Source organism: Calypte anna, chromosome 10 (assembly GCF_003957555.1).
Source record: "Calypte anna isolate BGI_N300 chromosome 10, bCalAnn1_v1.p, whole genome shotgun sequence".
In the NCBI taxonomy this organism is placed as follows: Eukaryota; Metazoa; Chordata; class Aves; order Apodiformes; family Trochilidae; genus Calypte; species Calypte anna.
The window spans coordinates 9,962,310-9,981,497 of NC_044256.1; the positions used below are offsets into that span (position 1 = coordinate 9,962,310).

Below are 19,188 nucleotides of genomic sequence, written 5' to 3' on the forward strand. Positions count from 1 at the left end.
GTTTGCTTCTTGCTATGACATCTCAGAAACTGTCTGGGGCTACAGCATCAACAGAAAAAACAGAACCTTACATGGTGAAATTAATGAGTACCCTCTGAGTTACGGAAAGAAATATCCAAAGCAAAACCAGAACAGTTTTAAAAGGGAAAAATTAAATTAATGTTTCAGAATCATGCACTTTGCTTTATCCACTTAAAATTCAGTCACACAACTTTAGAGACTGTTTTATCTTCTTTAGTGGATAAGAAAATCTGCTTGCTTTAGAAGGATAATAGTATATTTAAGTTTATGTTATTAATGCTGGGCAAGCATCCTGTATATCAAATGTAGGTTTGGGTTTTTGGGGGTTTGTTTTTGCTTTGTTACCACATTAATCTGGCTAATTACAGCATGCTGATCAACATATATCAATACAGTGCTTCAGCTAAATAATCTGCTATACAACTCAGCTCCTCTAATGCCTTACCTTCATGTTACCTTCTGCTGAGCCTGTAACAAAATAGTCCTCAGAATGTTCCACTGCAAGGGCCTTAACAGCTGATTCATGTGCTTGGAAGGTGTAAAGGGTTTGTCTCTGTCTGATGTCAAAGATGCAGACGTGTCCCTTCCTACCTCCAGAAATTAGCAGCTGATGTTTAGGTGCATACTGGAGTACTGTGGCACCCTGATCGTGACAAGTGAAGGCTGAAGAAGAAGGATGTCAGAATTTAATGGATTTGAAACTGTAAGTAGCTTTTGATCTTAAAATGCATTTCTTCTATAAATTGTTTATCTGAATATTTTCTGACTTGACAGATACCTTCTTTCATATGAGTAATATCCTATCAGCTGACAGCTGTTTGCCCTCAGAAGGGATATATACCTAATGCACAAGAAAGCCTGATAAGCTGTCTGGTTTATTTTAGACACGTGCCTGAGTTTCAATAACAGAGAAAATGCAAAATTCACCATACTAAATGCAATTACATTCCTGAGTTAAACAAATATTATAGTTAACTAAAATAAATATTAATTACCTTGTAGATATATATTATTATAACCTCATTTCCTAATCTATTTGTCACAGAAGCCCTGACTCAGTTTCTTTAAAATGAAGCTGGTCTGTGCAATCTGTTTTAAAATTCAAATCTCAGAATGCATCTATTGCTTATTCAAATACTGCAGCTGCTTGCAGGTGATTATGATGGTTGAATTTACTTGTTTAAAAGCCCAAGATACATATTTGGATTTGTATGGCTTTTGCTTTCATAGAGCAACATAACAGAATTTTGCTTTAGTTAATTAGATAAAGATGAAATTACTGAACTTGGTCAAATAGACCAAAACATTTTTTTAAGAATACAGTCCAAATATTGAAGTCAAGAGGAAGACAGCAGACAGGAGGAATTGCTTTTACTATGGCCTACAGAGTACTGGATGTATTTATTAAGTGCCAGTTTAAGTGAAAGGCTGCATACACAGCCAGTTCAATAATGCAGCCTTATTTAGCCAGCTATTAGGGTTTTTTTTCATGACTGTAATTAAATATTTCAGGCTTTATTAATCCTGTCACAAAACCAGCTTCACGCATGACATTCTTTCTTCATACTTCACTATACTGAGCAGATGAACATCATGTCAGGACTCTCTATGGAACCAGTTCTGGTGCACACATTAGTGTGCAACACAGACCAGCTCCCCAGTGGAAACTGTTCCCCTTTCCCCAAGTGAATAAACATGCTGCACTGCCCCAGTCAAACAGAAGCAGAACTTGAATTTTCACTGCAGGACTTACCATGTATAAGACTGTTACTAGGTGAAACCAAAGTGTCCCAGAGGCACACGTTTCTGAAGGGGGAGGAAAAAAAATCAATATGGCCTGGTGCTTAGTGATTCATGGGGTGACATGACTCAAAGTGTTCACATTTTGTGTCAAAGCTAGAGAGTACACCTGAACAAGGAGCCCTTGACTCTCTGCAGACATTGGATAACTTTAATTATTACTGTTTTCTTTTATGATTCTTAGTAGAACCATACTTTTTGCTTTTAAGATGTTTACTAATGCCAGGCTGCACGATGACATTACAAAAGCTGCTCTTTTCAGAGAAAAATAATGACCTTGCCTTTGCTAAATGTATTTCTCCCCCCAGCAACAGTGTTACATCAAACCAGTTTTGTTGGGAACACACATTGAAAAACTGGTTAACTGTTGACCACTCCTCCCAAAAACTAAATTTGGGAAACATGCAACTGGAGGGATGAGGTTCAAAGAAATAATCTGGCATGTGCAAGCTGTAAGAAAGCTTTAGAACACTGAGCTTTAAAACATCAGCTATGCATTTAAGCACAAGAGCTAGGAAGTTAATGGAGATGCAGAGGGAGCTTTGGTGAAATTCCTCCTTGTTTCTTTAAACACACCTGTTGTCATTGGACTGTCCCGATGTAGCAACAAGACTTGAAGAGGTCAGAAATGCAAAGTCACTTGTGGTTTTACTGTGGCACTGCCAATTCTATTAAAAACAAAACAAACAAAAAAGATGCCATCTAACCAGTGGTATTCTGCACCATAATTTACTATCAATCTGATATTGTTGACAGCATAACACAAGCAGTCTTTTAAACAAAGTCTAAGAACTGGTGGACAGTGCAGTGTGAAACCTCAGAGAATGAAGCAGTGGATTAAAAATCCAGTATCATAATCAGTATAAAACAAAGGAGCTATAACAAATCCACAATATAGAGTGTCAAAATAGACTGAATTTCAAATTAAGCACTGTATTCATTCATATACTAAGCAGTGGTGGAAGGAACTGAAGAGTTTTTACTAAGTCTTGGGGTTGTACAGTCATTACTGTCAGCTCTGATATTTAATTTAATCAGGGGTAATACTGAAGTAGTGTATATATAACTACACTGCTGCTTATGGTTATTGTACAATTAGTTTACCAATGATGTATCACTGAAACTATACAGTTGTTTTGGCAATGTATGCAAATGGAAAAGCAGTGAGATAAAAAATGTCTCCATGGAACTCTCAGGCTTTTGGCCCAGCTGAAGTCTCAAAGACTCAAACTTTCTATATAAGAAGAAAAACAAAAATAAAAATATCTGTTTACTTACGAGATAGGGCTTCGGGTTTGAGGTGGCTTGGTTTACTTGCCAAATACTTAGGAATCCTTCACCATCTGCAACACCACACTGCAAGGACCAAACAGCATTGATTAGCCAATTGTATTGAATACTGGATGCTTATAAGCTTCTTGACAGCAATAGCTGACTTCAGGAAAGAACTCACCTAAAGCACCAAACAGTTGCCTGCACATTAAGCATTAACAACGACTGTCAGGTGCAAAAAAAAGGAGTTAGAAGCCAATGGAGTTCAGTGCTAATTGTTTAATGATTATTTAGTGTTTGATGTTCTTGTACATGCTTAATTCTTATTTGGAAATGGAGGTTTTTTACCTGCAGAAGCTTAGCTTTCAAATCCTAATTTTAAATGCTAAAGCCTTACAGAAGTATAATTACTCCAAGACTTTATTTGAAAATGCTTAATAAAGTCAGATGACTGACAGCATACCATAAAAGCATAGTAAGAATAACTATGGAAGAACTGTACTACATCATAAATGGTAAAATGAGTTATACTTGTTACTGAAATATTTAACAATTAATAATGTATATTCCATACCTGTAACTAGTTTACAAAACGTTTTTGAAAATATTTAGAATTATTTTTCGTATTTTCTCCGTTTAGTTATGAGTTTGAGTCCTGCCTGAGTAACCTCCATGTGAAATAGGGGTGACAAGGTGTATATCTAAGGATCTTACTTAAAATTGATCTTAAAGTTGATTTCTACTTGATATTAATATTGCAATATCCCAAACGGTAATAACAAGTATTTAAAAAAAATAGTTTAAAAGTTTATGCTAGCTGGAAATAAGCATGCTGGGAGACACTTTGTATTTCCAGCTATTTCAAAACATTGAGGTTTTCCTTTTCTATAGCTACCTTACAATCATGCCCAAACTCCTTTAATTAACTTTTTAAAGAAGTTAAGGAATTTGTCAGTAAAATGCAGGCAGAAGAGGAAACACAGAAAACTGAAGAGGTGGGTATTCCTCCCAGTTTCTTTCTTTGTCCACTCTGTACTTTCTTCCTGCTCTCCACACTACTGGAGTACACTTCAGCTGTACAGGCTGTATTGCAGATCTCTTCTCTACATACCTCTTTGTCTTGGACAGAACACAAAGTGCGAAGCACTTCTTGAAGACCCATGCCTAAGTTGAAACAAGTTTGCTTCCGTAACATAAGTAAGCTAATTTTATTAATTTAAAAAGGTCACCATGACATGGGAACACATTTCGGAACAGGGAGAAAAAGTAGTCTGAAAATACAGCAATTGGGATACAGAAGAGCAGTGTGAAGCTGACAGAAGACAAAGGAGATTAAGAGTCAGTGTTTATTACAAAGCTTCCTTATGCAGCCAAACAGAATGGTCTGATACTTCTTATGCCATCATGCTAGGACATCTTAACAGTTTTGTGCTACCAGTTAAAATTGTTTTAGAAGTCACAGCACAACCAAGTGTTTCCCTATGAATTAAGAAAAAAAAAATTCTAAATATTGTACTTGCCTTGTTGCCCATGGAATTAAAATACATTCTTGTAACCCTGGCATTCCCAGCCTGCTGGAAGCAAACCAGTTGCTGTGGTCTTGTCCACTCAAACATTCGAACACTACCATCTTGTGCTCCTGTAAGGTCTAGGATTAAGAGACAGATGTTCATTAATACTACAGTACTTGATACAAATCGTCTGCTTCCTACTGATGAGTGCAATTCACTTACAGTATTGGTGGACTGGATGTGAAGCCATTCTCTTGACGTTATTCAGATTTCTTTTAATAAGCTTCATATAAAACAAAAGAAAAGATTAACATAATGTTGAAAAAAAGAAACAATTTTCAATTTTGTTTACTACATGGAGAGTGTCCCCCATTTAATATTAGACTGTTAAGCTAACATTATTTGCATCTAATTATGTTTAGTTGCAGTATGATAATTAAAGCTTGTTTATGACAGCTTTTTTAGATACTGAAGTTCAAATAGTATTAATATTACCTTCTACATGCACAGAACTTAAGCACAGGCTGATGTGTCTGCTTTTGGTATTAGTCCAACTGCAAGAATATAAAATTTGGGAGTGGTGGTGTTTTTGGTTGGCTATATTTGTTTTGTTTTGTCTCTAGAAACTCCAGGTCATACACCTCAGAGTTCCTATAAGAAAAAAAAAAAACCTGATAGTCCCATTATTTTCTGTCACAATAACTCTGTGCCACAATACAGAGGAAAATGCTTACTTTGCCCTTCTTTTGGGCCACGTCTTGGTCATTATAGGTCTCTTATGCCAACATTGAGTTAACAGTATGATCTCTACTAAAGAATATACTAAAAAAGTAAGCTTCCTGAGCTTCAGGCAACAGCAGTACTTACCACACCAGCTCCAGTGCTAGTTTGACCACTGCCTAACCATGGCATAGATGGAGATGGGTGTATCTGATTCACCCCAAAAGGTGGGGCAGCTGTCTGAGTCAGGGTTGTGGTAGAACCACGGAAGTCAACATCATCAGAACTGTAAAAGAACAGCAGTGTTCTGTTTTAAACTAGTGTTCCAATGCTACCAATGCTGTTTGTTTCCTCATTATCAAGAGCCTAATGGTAGTGGGTAAAGGAAGTAATTATGAGACTATAAACTGGTAATTCTTGCACTTCTACTGTACAGACACTTTCCATGTGCTCCAAAGCTATTGGTGTTTAACCTCAACAGATGATCCCAACTGTGGTAGAGAAGATGTTGAGAATATAAGCTCACTTGAGAATATTGTTGGAATATTCCCAGCCTGTATATCTTTATCTATGTCTATTCTGCACAGTGGAGTATGGTATAGATGAGTGCTTGCTGCTGATACATTGACACTTCTCAGCACAAGAAAGGAGGAGCCACTAGATGAGGCTGTTGCATTATCCAGCTGCATCAGCTGCCATAACTTGCCTCAACATTGCAATGATGCAACTGCAATGTTTCTAAGGCAGGACTTCCATTATTAGCTTGTACATCATGGGGTTTTACTTCACTGTGCAGTGCAGACATGCCCAAGATACTCAAACTTTTCAAAACCTTAGCTTCTCTCCACTTGTAAAACAAAGACAGTAATCTTCTTTTGCCTTCCCTCACTTCTTTGTAAAGCAATCTGAAACCTACTAAAGAAGGGTAACTAACTTTTTGGGGTATGATCTGCTGGGGCTTACACAGGTATTCTATATGTAGCCTCACATTACACCAATGTAAACCAAGCCACAAGGAAACCAATTTACCTTTTAGACTCTTTGTCATATTCTTCACCAATCCACACGAAGGACTGAGCAGCCAGCAGAACTGAGATATCAAGTTCTTGAACATCATGTGTAGATGCCAGAACGATTTCATTGCTGTTTGCCTATGCAGCACAAATAGAAAATATATACTAACTATAATTAAGATCTTTTTATTACACTTACTGTAGTATTTGAGGCTTACCTTATTAATTGCAAATGCCATTATCATATCTGATTCTTTGTGAATGATTTTTGCTTTTCTTCCAGGGTAGCCAAGATCTGCTTCAACCTACAAAACATTTATAATAAATTTCAGTTAATGTGAAAATCCATTTTATAAAGGTACATTCAGACTGAAAAGATCTGTATAATTCATGCAAGAAAAGTTCAGTGGCCTCAGCATTGTTTAGAAAGCTAAACTTTGACTTCTCATACTCTTTGGTGTTCTAGAAGCCAAAAATTATATTTGAGTGTATGAGACACAAAGTTGTGTGTGCAACACTACTTAAAAGGTTCTCACTCACCCCAATTATCAGGACATCCAAAGTTAATTGACTGATTAAAAGCCTGCCACACAGACTACACAGAACATAGAGCTTCTGTTAGTCACAGTAAAGAAAGAAAAGCCAGTTCCACAGAACTTTTAAGAATGTGCTAGAGGTTTGGAAGAAGGGATACTACCTTGTTTTTGTGATCTTCTGCTACGTAGTTTTGTTTGACCTGCTCCACACGATCTTCTACAGACTACATAACATCACACAGTCACAAACACAAAACACATGCACAAACAAATATAAAAAAAGAATGAAACATTCCAAACTAGATTTTAAAGGCCACTCTGTCAGTAAATGATGACAAATGTACTTTTAACTTCTTATAAAAGGCACAGGAACTAAGACAGGAGTCAACAAACTCACTTAAAATGTAATGACTCCTTGATGAACACAAAATGTATGATATAGTAAATAAATGGAGGAGTAATACACACACAAACTTTATACTTACAGGAATTCATAAAGATATTAAATAGTATACTTATTTCCCATGGTACTTCTGTGGTGGTTTAAATTTTCAGTTGCAACTCCTTATAGTTGTAACTGGTACAGTTAGTAAAGCCCCATATTATATACTGATATATAATATTATTTTTATATGTATATATTACTCATGCATATATACATATACACAAATAACAGCTTGTTTAAGTTTCTTTTTCAATATGAAAACCAAAGAATATTATATGAATACTCAAATTTGTTTACTTATTGTACCTATCACCAATGTTCTGTTTCTTTATTAGGGCAGTATTCAAATCTATAAATGCAAGGTGAGTTGTCTACAAATATTCAGTTCAGTTCATGTATCAACAACATGACAGTCATGTTGATTTAAAAAAATATCCAAACACTGCCAACAAAAGAAAGGAAATTAAAATGTCAATGAAAAAATGGAAAGAAAAGTTAGAAGAAAAACTGAAGAACTGAGGAACAGTTTTAATTGAGTGTTTTTCTTTAAAAGTTACATCCTTTGTTTACCTCACTTTGCTTTCTTCTCTTTGTGAAAATGTATCTTATGAAAGTCTCCTGAAGAATTTCTTGCTTCACAAGAAAATGCCAGAGCCTTTTTGCTGGAAGAGCTGAGTAATCCTTTGATCTGGATAAAACAGAAGGGAAAAAAAAAAAAAAGAAAAGAAAAACATTCAGTGTCATTAAAGGTGGACCTAAATAAATAAATAAAATATATATCTAAAGAAAGGTTCTGAATGACCAAAATTTAAGCTCTAATTTGTTCAAGGCAAATATCAAATTTTACTTTTTTCTTGCATTTTAAAAAATCCACTTTAGGTTACTAACTTCTAACTGCTATAGATGAACCTGCTGACTTGCATTTATATCTATACTTGCACTCTTCTAAAACTGCTTTTATGTTGGAATTATGCTGACTCTACAAAATTTCTTTCCATATTTCTTTCAGTAGTCAAAAGAATTCTCATATACATAGATCATATATGAGCCATGTAAAATTCATTGCCTCAGATTTGAGGACAAGTATTTCTAAAGAATCACTGTAAGGCTATTTTAATAAAACCCTGGAGCAGCATCAACTATGCAAAGCCAAAATCATGTATGGTGAACAAACCTGAAGTTGTATTTTAGTGCACTGAGAAAAGCAAGCAATTTTTGAGTTGAAAATGTTGTTCACTATCTGCATGTAGAGACACCAACATAACAGTGGTCTAAGCACAGGAGGATTTTACGAAGACTGCACAATTTTGTTCCCTCCTCCTGACATCTGCATGTTTCATACAACTTGTTGCTGGTAGGTTGGGTGGGAAATGACTGCTACTGGAGCAATGGTAAAAGAAGCTGAACAGGGTCTTTCCAGCATCAGCCATTGCCCTTGATTTGCAGTCCTCCAAGCTTTCCTCTTTCCTTTTCTTTCTTGCTGCAGTTGTGAAAAGTGCAGCAAAGTAAACAATGGTTGCTGAAGGAGAAAGCTGCATAACAAGGAGCAAAGGGATGTGGGAACTTTCTGTAAAGCTAGAACCAAGATCTAGCCAGCCTTCATTTGGCTGTTTAACTTTCGACAAAAATACTCTTTATTACTTCTTTGAACAAAGGATGTGTTTCTGCTAGAAAAAACCACTTACTTGAATGGTGTGTTTTCAGGTTCAAGCATTGCTTTGTTGCGGAGAATAGCTGGTCCTGCTCCCACACCAATGTCACTGGGGTAAGTATTGATGTAGTTTGGTGGGGGGCCTCCAAAATGATCCATTCTATCTTGAAGAATCTGTTCCCAGCGTTCTAAATTCTTTATTACAGCAATGCCCAATGGTGATGTTACAGGAAGCTCTAAAGAGAAATACTAATGAAGTGAGGCTTAGAAAAAAAAAATTACTGTATACTTCAAAAATCATATCCATACAAAAAATCTTGAAAGGAAATGTACTTGTTAGCAATTGTAAAAAATAATGTATGAAATTACCTAAATTTAGAAACAAAAATTAAAAAGCAAAGTGTGACAGAAAGCCACTCATACTGAAAACTAAATTGTAAAGCAGAACTTAGCATACCAGCAAATTCCAGACCAGCAACGGGAAAGAAGTTCTTAATGTTGTGCAGAACTAATTTTACCATTGTCAGACGCAGAAGAGCCCAGCTGCATAAATAGAATAGATTTTGTTATGTTAAAACAGCATTAACACAGTTATCTGTGGAGTATTTATTCTCCTATTATTCTCCTATCAATTTTTTTTATTTTTCTCTTATCAAATAAACAGATTAGAAAAACAACGTAGATGGCTCATCTGAGGTTTACCAGATACATAGAGAAAGATATTTATGTTAGCTATGAAACTAAGGAGCCCCCTGAAGCACCTCCTGAAATTCTCCATGAAATCACAGTGGATACAGACGTTACTTAAGATTGGCATTCATGGCAGAAGCTTTCACACTAAAAGTGTCTCACAGATACTAAAGGAACAAATCCTATAGAATTTAGCTGTAAGAAATAATTTAGAATGGGTAAGAGAGCCACTATTTTTCTTCATTGTTATAATGCAGAGGTCATCCATCCACTTTATTCCATTTTATCTTGCAACATTTTTTCTTCTAAGTGTTCTATTTAATCTGCCTCATTCAAAAACTAAAGATCATGCTTGAATCAGTATTCTGAAGCATCATTCTAGTGCTGGCATTGTGATGCTTTATGTTTTTGTTGTCTTAAAAACAAAAGGGGGGATTCTGTTGTTTCATTTCCCCCCCAGACTGCTAACCCAACAGCTTTGACTTCCTAATTCTGTTTCTTTTAGGCAAGTAAATGGGGACCTGATACAGTGATGAGACTTTGTCACTCTTGTAATCCTGATACTACAGGTAAGTCAATCCACAGTACTAAAATTATTTGACTTAAACTGTGGAGGATGCAGAGGACCTGCATTTTTGTTGAATTTGGAAGAAAATGTAAGTAAAACAACATAGTAATTCTACAGTAGTGGCAATTTGTGCTAACCTGTAAGAGTTGGCATCTTTGTGTTCCTGGATCTGTACATCAGAGAGGAAAGCATCATCCTCTTCCTCATCACTGTGAATGCTTTCATCAGAATCATATATAGTACCGTTGTCTGATAAAGGAAGGAATGGCTGCAATGCAAAATAAAAATCTGCTGTAAAAGCAGTTTTCTGATCTCTTAATACTCAACTCTTTAGTTGTCATTTGAACTCCATTACAGTGATACCAACTTAGCCTATAAATAAGTTTCCCTAAACCATTAACACTTTTCCCCTTGCTAATTGGTACCTCTGCTATTAGCAAGAGGCATGTTTTGAAAGTTCAGTAATAGACTCGCAGGCTCTTCATCTTTTATTATGAGGATATTCTGCAGCTTACCATGAAAAGCATTCAAAATGTTCATATTATTTTTGTCTTTTAAAACTTAATAGAAAAAAAATGGTTTTAGAAACTGTAACTTACATTTTTCATTTAAAATTACCTTTGCCATGAAATAGTCCCACATGCTGAGTTCTGGAGGAATAAACTTTTCTTTGTAAGAGGGTCTTTCTGCAGGTACAGGTGGTGGCACACTGCTATCTTTTACTGGTCTTCCTGGCACTAGCATTCTCATGTTAAACCGACGACGGTGTTTATCCATTTCTTCTGATGGAACAGGTGGTGCTAAATTCAGGTAATTTGGAAAGCTGATATTAGTGTTGTGTCTTTAGAAATGACTGTACTTTGTAACTGAGGCAACTAAAACATTGTTATGGTACTAATTTCTACTGATTCTGAAATCAAAGCCAGCCTTAATAAAGTAAGTGGAATCATAAAGTTCACTTAAATTCCCTGTCATTTATACATTTAATAATTATACCACAAGAAATAAATTTTAATATCTGGATTAACTTCTCAGGAGATGTAGATTTAAAATAAAAAGCTGTTAGCTGAAAAACTTCTCAAAAAGAACCAAGAAATTTTGTTGAGAAATAAAAGTAAATATATACTATTTCACTAAACTGCAAACTGCACAAATAGCAGTACTTATTCAAAATGTAAGCCGAGGAACTCTTAAAAAAAGTGAACAAAATGTGAATAGAGAAACATGCTTTTTGACTATTGAAGTCTATTTTAAAGTGTTATGATATAAAATGTTTCAATAGTTATGAAAATATAATATGGAATTTGCTTTTCAAAGTGTTAGTGGCTAGGCAAGACTGAAGATCACACTTACTTTATTACAAAGGAGCTGGATATTTTAAAACTTTTTTTCCTTAACAAGCTACTACTACTACTAACTACACTGCAATTTTTTACAAACCTTCATTACCTTCCTCTGAAACATCAGAAGCTGTCGCAGCTGGTTGGTTAAAGGAAAACAGAATACATCTCAAATGAAGACATGACTTTGTATAAAGATATTCAAATAAACACCTTATGAAAATATCTGCCCTAAGTTACTCCATGAATAAATATCTGTTGTGCATACCTATAGTGGTATATTTCCTTAGAAGTGTTTTATATTTCAGATATGGAACATATAATTTCTATGTAAGCTTCAAGCCTATCATTGTTTTTGAAGTGTTAAGTGACATGATTTTCAGTATTCTTGCACTGTGAAGTCTCTGATACGTGGTTGTATTTGCCTTTGTCTGCAGAGCTTAAATTCAGTGTCCTCTTTCCCATTTCCTCACGCAGTATTTTAAGACGTGCTCACCCATACAAAATTCCTAGTTTTGGCTGGAGCTTACATATGCATGAAGTGTTTTGTTGACAGATGAATTTGGTATTTCTTCTCTGTGCTCTGGTGCAAGGTTATCTTGCAAAAGAAACTGGTTTTAGAAATAGTGTTTCCTAGTTACTGCAATCATTAAACAGTAACACTCATCTCATATGCAGAAATCATTAGTATAACCTGTAGAGAATAAAGTACCTGGAATACTTTCTGACTGCCTTCGAGGTTTCACAAGAAGTTTCACCCCTCCACCAAAAACAGCAGCCCACATCCGACTGTTCAGAGGATGGGCTGTCAGTCGGAAGAGTTCATTACATGAGTGGGTTGCAAGGGCGTGTATTAGGAGACTCAGGTAGACAGCTACAACAGCTTCACAAAGCAGGACGTTCAGCTTGGGATGATCTTCATCCTGAGATGAACTCAAGAGATTTATAAGTGAATTCACACCTGCCAAGAGAAAAGAGGAAACATTCTGTGTAAGTGAGCAGAACCACAAATGGAAAAAAAAGGAAATGTTTCACCTCTACTTTTTATGTTAAACACATGTTAATAGCTATAGGATAATTTTACTGAGAATAAACACACTATTAATATATTTCTTTAAATCATAGATTAAAATTTTAAAAGGCCTTCTTTGGTATATGACTGCTGTGTTGTACCTCTTTGCAAATAAAATGGGCTTGCCTATGAAATTCCTGCACTGCTTCCCAGTTGACCTCAAAACACTAAATTTATGCTCATGCATTGGCAGTAGTTATACCAAGTAAAGATTCCACTGTGGAAACAACTAACAGAAAAAGCTTTGCTTTAGAGGGTGAGGCAGGCTGCAGGAAAACATTTTAGGATGACAAATGATCAGCTTACTGAGTTTATCCTGAAGATAGTGGTCTCTTCTTCAGGCAAGATATTTGCCATATAGAAAGTTCATGATTTGTTTTGACAAGTTAAAAAGTTACAGGCTGTTACTAATTTCAGAACTAAACCAGAAACATTTATCCATCATTTCATCTATCACATTACAGGACTGTGAGATAATTTCGAAATGTGGAGCTGGTCCAGTGGTTCTAAAAGTAACCTTATATTTGTCTCACCAGGCCACTGAGCAGGAGATGAGCTTGGAGTTACATGTTCTTCAATACTTTCTGTCCTCAGTCTGCGTCGATCACTCAAAAGCAGTCCTTGATAAACCATCCCTGTAAACTGATTTGCTTCTGCTTGACTGCTAAATACAAATTAATTTGTTTTCTGATGAGACAGGATTTTAGATTATTTTTGGAATAAAGCATAACATATCTTTACATGTGTCTGATTTTAATCAGAAAGTGTAACATTTAGAATTCTGTAGGACTATGTCAAGAATTTTGTAATTCCACAGTATAAAAGATACTTTTTATTAAAAATTAAAACTTGGCATTTTCTCATATATCATTATCAATTTTTAATGTTTTGTGCGTATCTCCAGAGATGAAAAGGCTTTTTCAAGATTCTAGTCCCAGTTTGGAATATAAACTGCCTGAAACCTGACTTTATGTAGGCTCAAATGTTTCCCCTGCAATCCTATTCAGCAATGCATGTGCTGTGGAAAAGAGCACTCAAATATTTTTCAGAAGCAATCCAAGTGAGAGTGACACTAAATTTTTCTGTTTTTTATTAGAAAAAATCTGAATGACTAAAAATGTTATTTTATCCGTGTAAAACTGATCTGACATAGCAAAACTATCAATGTATACACTGTATAATTATCTATACCTATACACAGATATTTTATCCTTTCCTTAGACACATGCATGAAGAATCTCCCTTCTGGATACACAAAGTATACCCCAAATGTAGGACTGGAAGAAAACTTCTGATTTTACCTGTAGCTGTGGCTGTCACACAGTGCTTGGTAAATGGATGCAGAAAGTGAAGCTGCTAAAGAATGAAGTGGGTACACCTGAAATAAAAAGGGCCAATATGCCTTATATAATTATATATGAAAGGTGAGAAAACTACATTTCTTTCTGAAGAGCACTGGAAATTTGTTTTGCAGGATTGTCCAAATTTTTAAACACATGCATGAAATAGTAACTGTTATTTTAGGTTTACAATAAAGTACTTTGAAAATCAAAACTGCTTGTCCGAGATAATCTGATTGCAGTCAAAAGCTTCTAATTTTATGTCAAGATAATTAACTTTATTTAAATACAGAACTGTTGCAATGAATGACTGTCTGTTATGATAATGAACAGAACAAGTCTGTCTTGTCATGATAATGAATTTGAAAGAGCAGGGTTCCTCAAAGCTCTATGTGCCAGTTCAATGTAGCAGGTGTTGTTCATTGTACATTTGTTTGATCTATAATCTCTCTTTTACCACAGTTATGTGCTTAAAAGTTTCCAGAAGTCTCCTAGAGTAGCAAGACTTAATACTCTGTTGTTGCCTCAGAGTGCAACAAAACCACTCCAGTTCTTACAGAGAAGAAATAGAAGTATTTCTTGGAAAGTCTGATGAAACCCCCAGTGTGAAGAAAATGGTACTGTCAAACTGTTAAAAATGTAAACTTCTTTAAATGCACCCTGTGTTCACTTCCATCTTTTCCTACTACCTTTCCATTTATCAAATGCTAGAGCTCAGATTAAAGCTATGTATTACCTAAGCAGTCATTCTGCAGTTAAAAGGGTCAGCTCTTCCTTCTAAATTCTCTTATAAAATTCCTTCTGAACTCTCTTTCTTATATAAAAAAAAATGCCTGTGAAGGAGGAGTTTTTAGATCGAGAAAGATGCTTGATATAGCACAATGAAGGATGGAAAAGAAGTTAACTGATAAAAGAGAGAAAATGAGATGTAAATGACCTTGGCGTGCAGTTTTAGAGACTTAACTGCCTTGCAGTGGGACAACCCACTTAGTTTCCTAATTTCTCTCTGCTTTCATTTAGTCAGTAGAAATTCAAATTAATTTAATGAATGTGAATGCTGACTTAAATGTACAAAAAATTGTTTAGCTTCTAATTAACTGTGTCATACTTAGAGATTCTTTGGCTCTTTCCCCCCCTATTTACTTAAGCTAGCAAACTCTATTCACCCCAGAGAATGGAGTTAGATAAAGTCATTCACCACAATTACTTAAAAACCAGTACACTTGAGGAAATTTGTGCTAGTATAAGTTTTATACTGTTTATAATTAATAGAAGGTTATAATGTATCTTAGTCTCCTATTTTTACTTTCATTCTTCTCACTACAGGGTTTGCTTAGAATTATAACTATTAGCTAGCATAATAACTAGTAATGTAAAAATAATTGTTTTAAGAGCCAAGAATTCAGTGTTTCACATTTGGAATAGTTTCCTGAGAATGGCCAGAATTTGGATGAAAGGAAATTAATCAGATTCAAAAAGATGTCAGAAAGCAAGTGGTTAATCAGCATTTTCAGTTTGCTAGACTTGGTAGGGGAGTATTGTGAAGGGCTGTGTTGAAAAGTTAAATGAAACAGTGTTTTATTTTTCATGTTGACTCCCCATTTTAAAAAAAAAATGTTTAATATCTCCTGAGAGATTGTCATTACCTTGACATCTTCAATATCAGGATGTGGTGGTGCTTTCATCTGCACAATAGTGTGAAGAATATCATGGATGTGGTTCTTTAAATACAGCACAGGATTGGCTATCACAGTTTTTGTGGATGCTATGCTTGCAGAAAGCAATGGTAGTGTTGTAGGTAATGGAAGTGGAGACTGAAGTTGCTTAACAGTAGTTTCCTGTTTGAAAGAAAAGATCATATTTAAAATTGCTGCTTTGAGAAAAAAAAAAAAAAAAAAAGGAAAAAAAAAGATTTAATATTTTTAATGTTTTTTCCAGGGTTATTTATCCTCTCCCACTGCTGTCTGCCCAGTACAGGTCAGATTTCACTGTGAATGCTGTCAAAGGTAAGTTCTTATTTACTATAGTAACATGGATCAGACCTGATAGCCAACTTTGCTGGAACACTTCTTCATTTAGTGCAGGAATAGTATTTTTATGTAGCTCAGTAAGAAGCAGTGGGATTGTTTACTAAGGACCATGAAAAATGCACATGCAGTAGCATGAGCTGACATAATACTAAGTGGTCTGAGTTTAATAACAAATAAAATTTGCACTAATCTGAGTTTCTCAGGTGGAAACGAAAAGTTTTTTTTTTCTTCATTTTCAAAAGTATGTTCTAAGTCTCGTAGAACACCAGAAAAGTTGTCTACTGCTATTCAATATGTGACAAATCTACCACTAGAGCAAATTACATCACTTGCCCAGTGTCAGATTATCTGCTGTGAGTCAGGTTAGTTGTAAGATTTGCTGGAAAATATCTGTATGAGATAAATGTAGAAAATGCTACAATAGAGTAAAAGGGAGCCCTACCCTGTCTTAACTTGGTGTTATTTGTTGACCCTTACAACTAAGATCCCATTCGTAGTAACTCCCATCCAAGATTTGCAAAGGTGTAGGGAATGATATTTTGTTGTAATTCAGCAACTGGGAATTATTATATAGGTACAAAGAATATTGTGAGCAAAATTATAATTTCATTGCAACACAGATATAATACTGCAGTTATAATATAAACAGCAACACTTATATTCTATAGTTACAGGTAGCCTAATCCTCAGTGTTATATAACAGATTCTTCTCAGGATGTGGAAGACCAGCAGACTTTAATACCAAATTCTTCCTCCAGGAACATTAAAATGACCATCAGACTGGCAGAACCCAAGCAGCATCTATCCAGGAACAAACCTAATCAGCTGACAAAACCAGTGGTCTAGAACTGTTCACACTCGTGAATAGAAATTTATTTAATTTGTTTTACCTGCTGTGACTCTTGCAGCAAGAACTGCAGCTCCATTCTTACAGATGCTAAACCACCACCTTGTGCCCCATGAAGACTACAGTAACTTAGAAAAACTCTGAGAAGAGCTTGGTTCTTCTGCAGCCACCACTTTCTTCTTTCAGCATGTTCTCGTTTCGCCTGTAACTTCCGTCTTTCTATCTGGTGTCGCTCATAGGAACCAATGTCTGGTTTGTCCAGAAGCTCATCCTGATCCAGTAGATCCCCATGAACTTCGGTGTATGTTGTATAGTAGTCTTTGCCCTCTGCATCGTGGTTGCATATTTCATGCATGGCAGCAATCTCTTTTTCAAGCCAGTTGTAAAGCTGAAATCTGAGCTTTCCTCCATCTACTTCATAACCTGTAGCCAAAGTCCTCAGTTCAGTCATAAGGATCTTCAAACAGGCTCTGAACTTGAGCTGTTCAGCAATAACATCAACTTCAGTGTCACCTCCATCAGAAATCTCCCCATGTGCCGTTTCTGAGATGTTGGTGTCTGAGGTTTTCTCACCAGCTTCTCTATTTTTAGAATCAGATTTTGAGTTTTTCATCGTAATACCAACATCTTTATCCTCTGTATCTGACTCACTTTTGTCTTCACCCCAATCAAGAGTAAGGGGCTCCTCATCAAATTTTACTGCTGGTTGACTCCAGTCAAATTGTGCTGAAGATTCAATAGTTTTCTCCAAAGCAAAGGAAGTTGAAACTGGCTTTGACCAATCTGCATCATCACTTCCAGCACCATCTCTTGGGGCTTTGGAATCTGAAACACCAGCCTGTACTGCAGGACCAGATGAACCTTTCTCTGCAGCTACAGTAGACTTCTTTCTTCCTTTTGGAATTTTGGAAAGGACTTCAAGAGCTAGAACAGGGCAGCCCACTTTAAAATGAGCATTTGCAGTAGTGAAGAATAATTTTCTTTCTATAAGATTAATTTTATCAACAAAGCTTTTCTCAGTTTTTAGACCTAAGGTAGCCAAAGTCCCTTCTGGTGAGCTGAAGTATCTTCGGATGAGCAAAGGGTGGGTCCGAAGATAATTGTAGAAACTGAATACCACAGGATTGCATGACTTGACAATAACTAGGGAATTAAACAAACATGACATCTACTGAAAAAGGCTTTTAAATGGTATTACTCTGTATTGCAGTATCTCCTGCATTACAGAAATTCATAAAAACAATAAAGCAAAGACAGATTTGGGTCTAGTTGCCAAAACAACATGAAGAAATTGCATATTCCCCACAAAAAGACTAAAGGTATGAGTTGAATGAGTAGAAAGATGCTAAATTCTCTCATTTGCCTCAATGCCTCTCATCCAAGCCTACAAAAAGCTGAGATGATCACCCAGTTAGAGATTTCCCCACGGGAGGGAATATGTGGCCACATATGTAGCCACTTGTCACTTAACATTAACCTCGTAAGAAACAGGCTAGGAAATCCTGCTAAGGCCTAGAAGCAAGAATTTAAGTGCACTGGGATAAGACTAGACAAGCATTCAGTACTAGAGAGGTACTGTAGGGAAGTACCAACCAAAGAGGGCCCTCCTGAGCTTATCTGACAACAGAGCCAAGTTTGGTTGTGGAGGGATGAATTCAAGCCCTTGGAACAAATTGGAAAAAATACTGCTTTCATAAAGAAAAATGAGCAGGCCAGTACATAAGCCAGTTAATGACTTCATACAGACAAGGGACTTCATACATACACAGAAACTATTTCTCCTTCTCTACTTTGTCTTAATAAGCTTGTGCCATCAGATTAACGTTTTTACTTTACCTGGGTTTTCATCGTCTTCTTTAGGTGTTTGTTCCAATAACGTGTCCAGTGCTCTAGTGTAATCTTTCATTATCCAGTATGCAATGCTTCTCAGAAATGGATCAGAATGCAATTTCGTACAGCTGAACCCAGATCCATCCTTCTGACAACCCAAAATCTTTTCATAAAGAATGGAGGTGTATGTGACAGAGGTGTCAAACTCTGATTCATATAAACGGGCAATAACCATAGCCAACTGGATGTCTTCCATTTTCTCAAGGCATACCTACAATAAGATGTGGGGAAAAGGTTGCTTTGTTGAGGGAAAGATAGGTCTTTAAAGTAACAATGAGTGAACAGCAATACATGTTTACAGAATAAATAATTTTTTCCACTGCATCTGTTCTTTAAAGCATCCTTGGGTCAAAAAATTTCAGCAAGTATCTGAGTAACATTTTCTTCCATGTCTGGAAAGAGATGTACTTTCCTCTGTTTCAGGAATTACAATATTCATAAG

The 19,188-nt window shown here is 35.9% G+C and overlaps 1 protein-coding gene across 2 annotated transcripts in view; it reads right to left on the reverse strand.

Annotated features, from left to right (window-relative positions):
* The window catches only part of DMXL2 (Dmx like 2), a 51,762-nt gene that overhangs the window by 1,943 nt on the left and 30,631 nt on the right, over positions 1-19,188 (reverse strand). Inside the window, exons 23-43 of one of the 2 annotated variants that reach the window (XM_030456724.1) lie at positions 18,693-18,957; positions 16,900-17,999; positions 15,626-15,817; positions 13,941-14,017; positions 13,173-13,303; positions 12,280-12,528; positions 10,846-11,027; positions 10,365-10,495; positions 9,427-9,512; positions 9,004-9,205; positions 7,889-8,006; positions 7,035-7,097; positions 6,556-6,642; positions 6,354-6,475; positions 5,472-5,610; positions 4,827-4,887; positions 4,614-4,741; positions 3,100-3,177; positions 2,398-2,489; positions 1,775-1,827; positions 467-684 (exon numbers count right to left, since the gene is read on the reverse strand). In XM_030456724.1, the coding sequence (XP_030312584.1) occupies positions 467-684; positions 1,775-1,827; positions 2,398-2,489; positions 3,100-3,177; positions 4,614-4,741; positions 4,827-4,887; positions 5,472-5,610; positions 6,354-6,475; positions 6,556-6,642; positions 7,035-7,097; positions 7,889-8,006; positions 9,004-9,205; positions 9,427-9,512; positions 10,365-10,495; positions 10,846-11,027; positions 12,280-12,528; positions 13,173-13,303; positions 13,941-14,017; positions 15,626-15,817; positions 16,900-17,999; positions 18,693-18,957 (3,774 nt within the window). The remainder of the gene's footprint in view (positions 1-466; positions 685-1,774; positions 1,828-2,397; positions 2,490-3,099; positions 3,178-4,613; positions 4,742-4,826; positions 4,888-5,471; positions 5,611-6,353; positions 6,476-6,555; positions 6,643-7,034; positions 7,098-7,888; positions 8,007-9,003; positions 9,206-9,426; positions 9,513-10,364; positions 10,496-10,845; positions 11,028-12,279; positions 12,529-13,172; positions 13,304-13,940; positions 14,018-15,625; positions 15,818-16,899; positions 18,000-18,692; positions 18,958-19,188) is intronic. The other variant, XM_030456725.1, reaches the window with a different exon arrangement.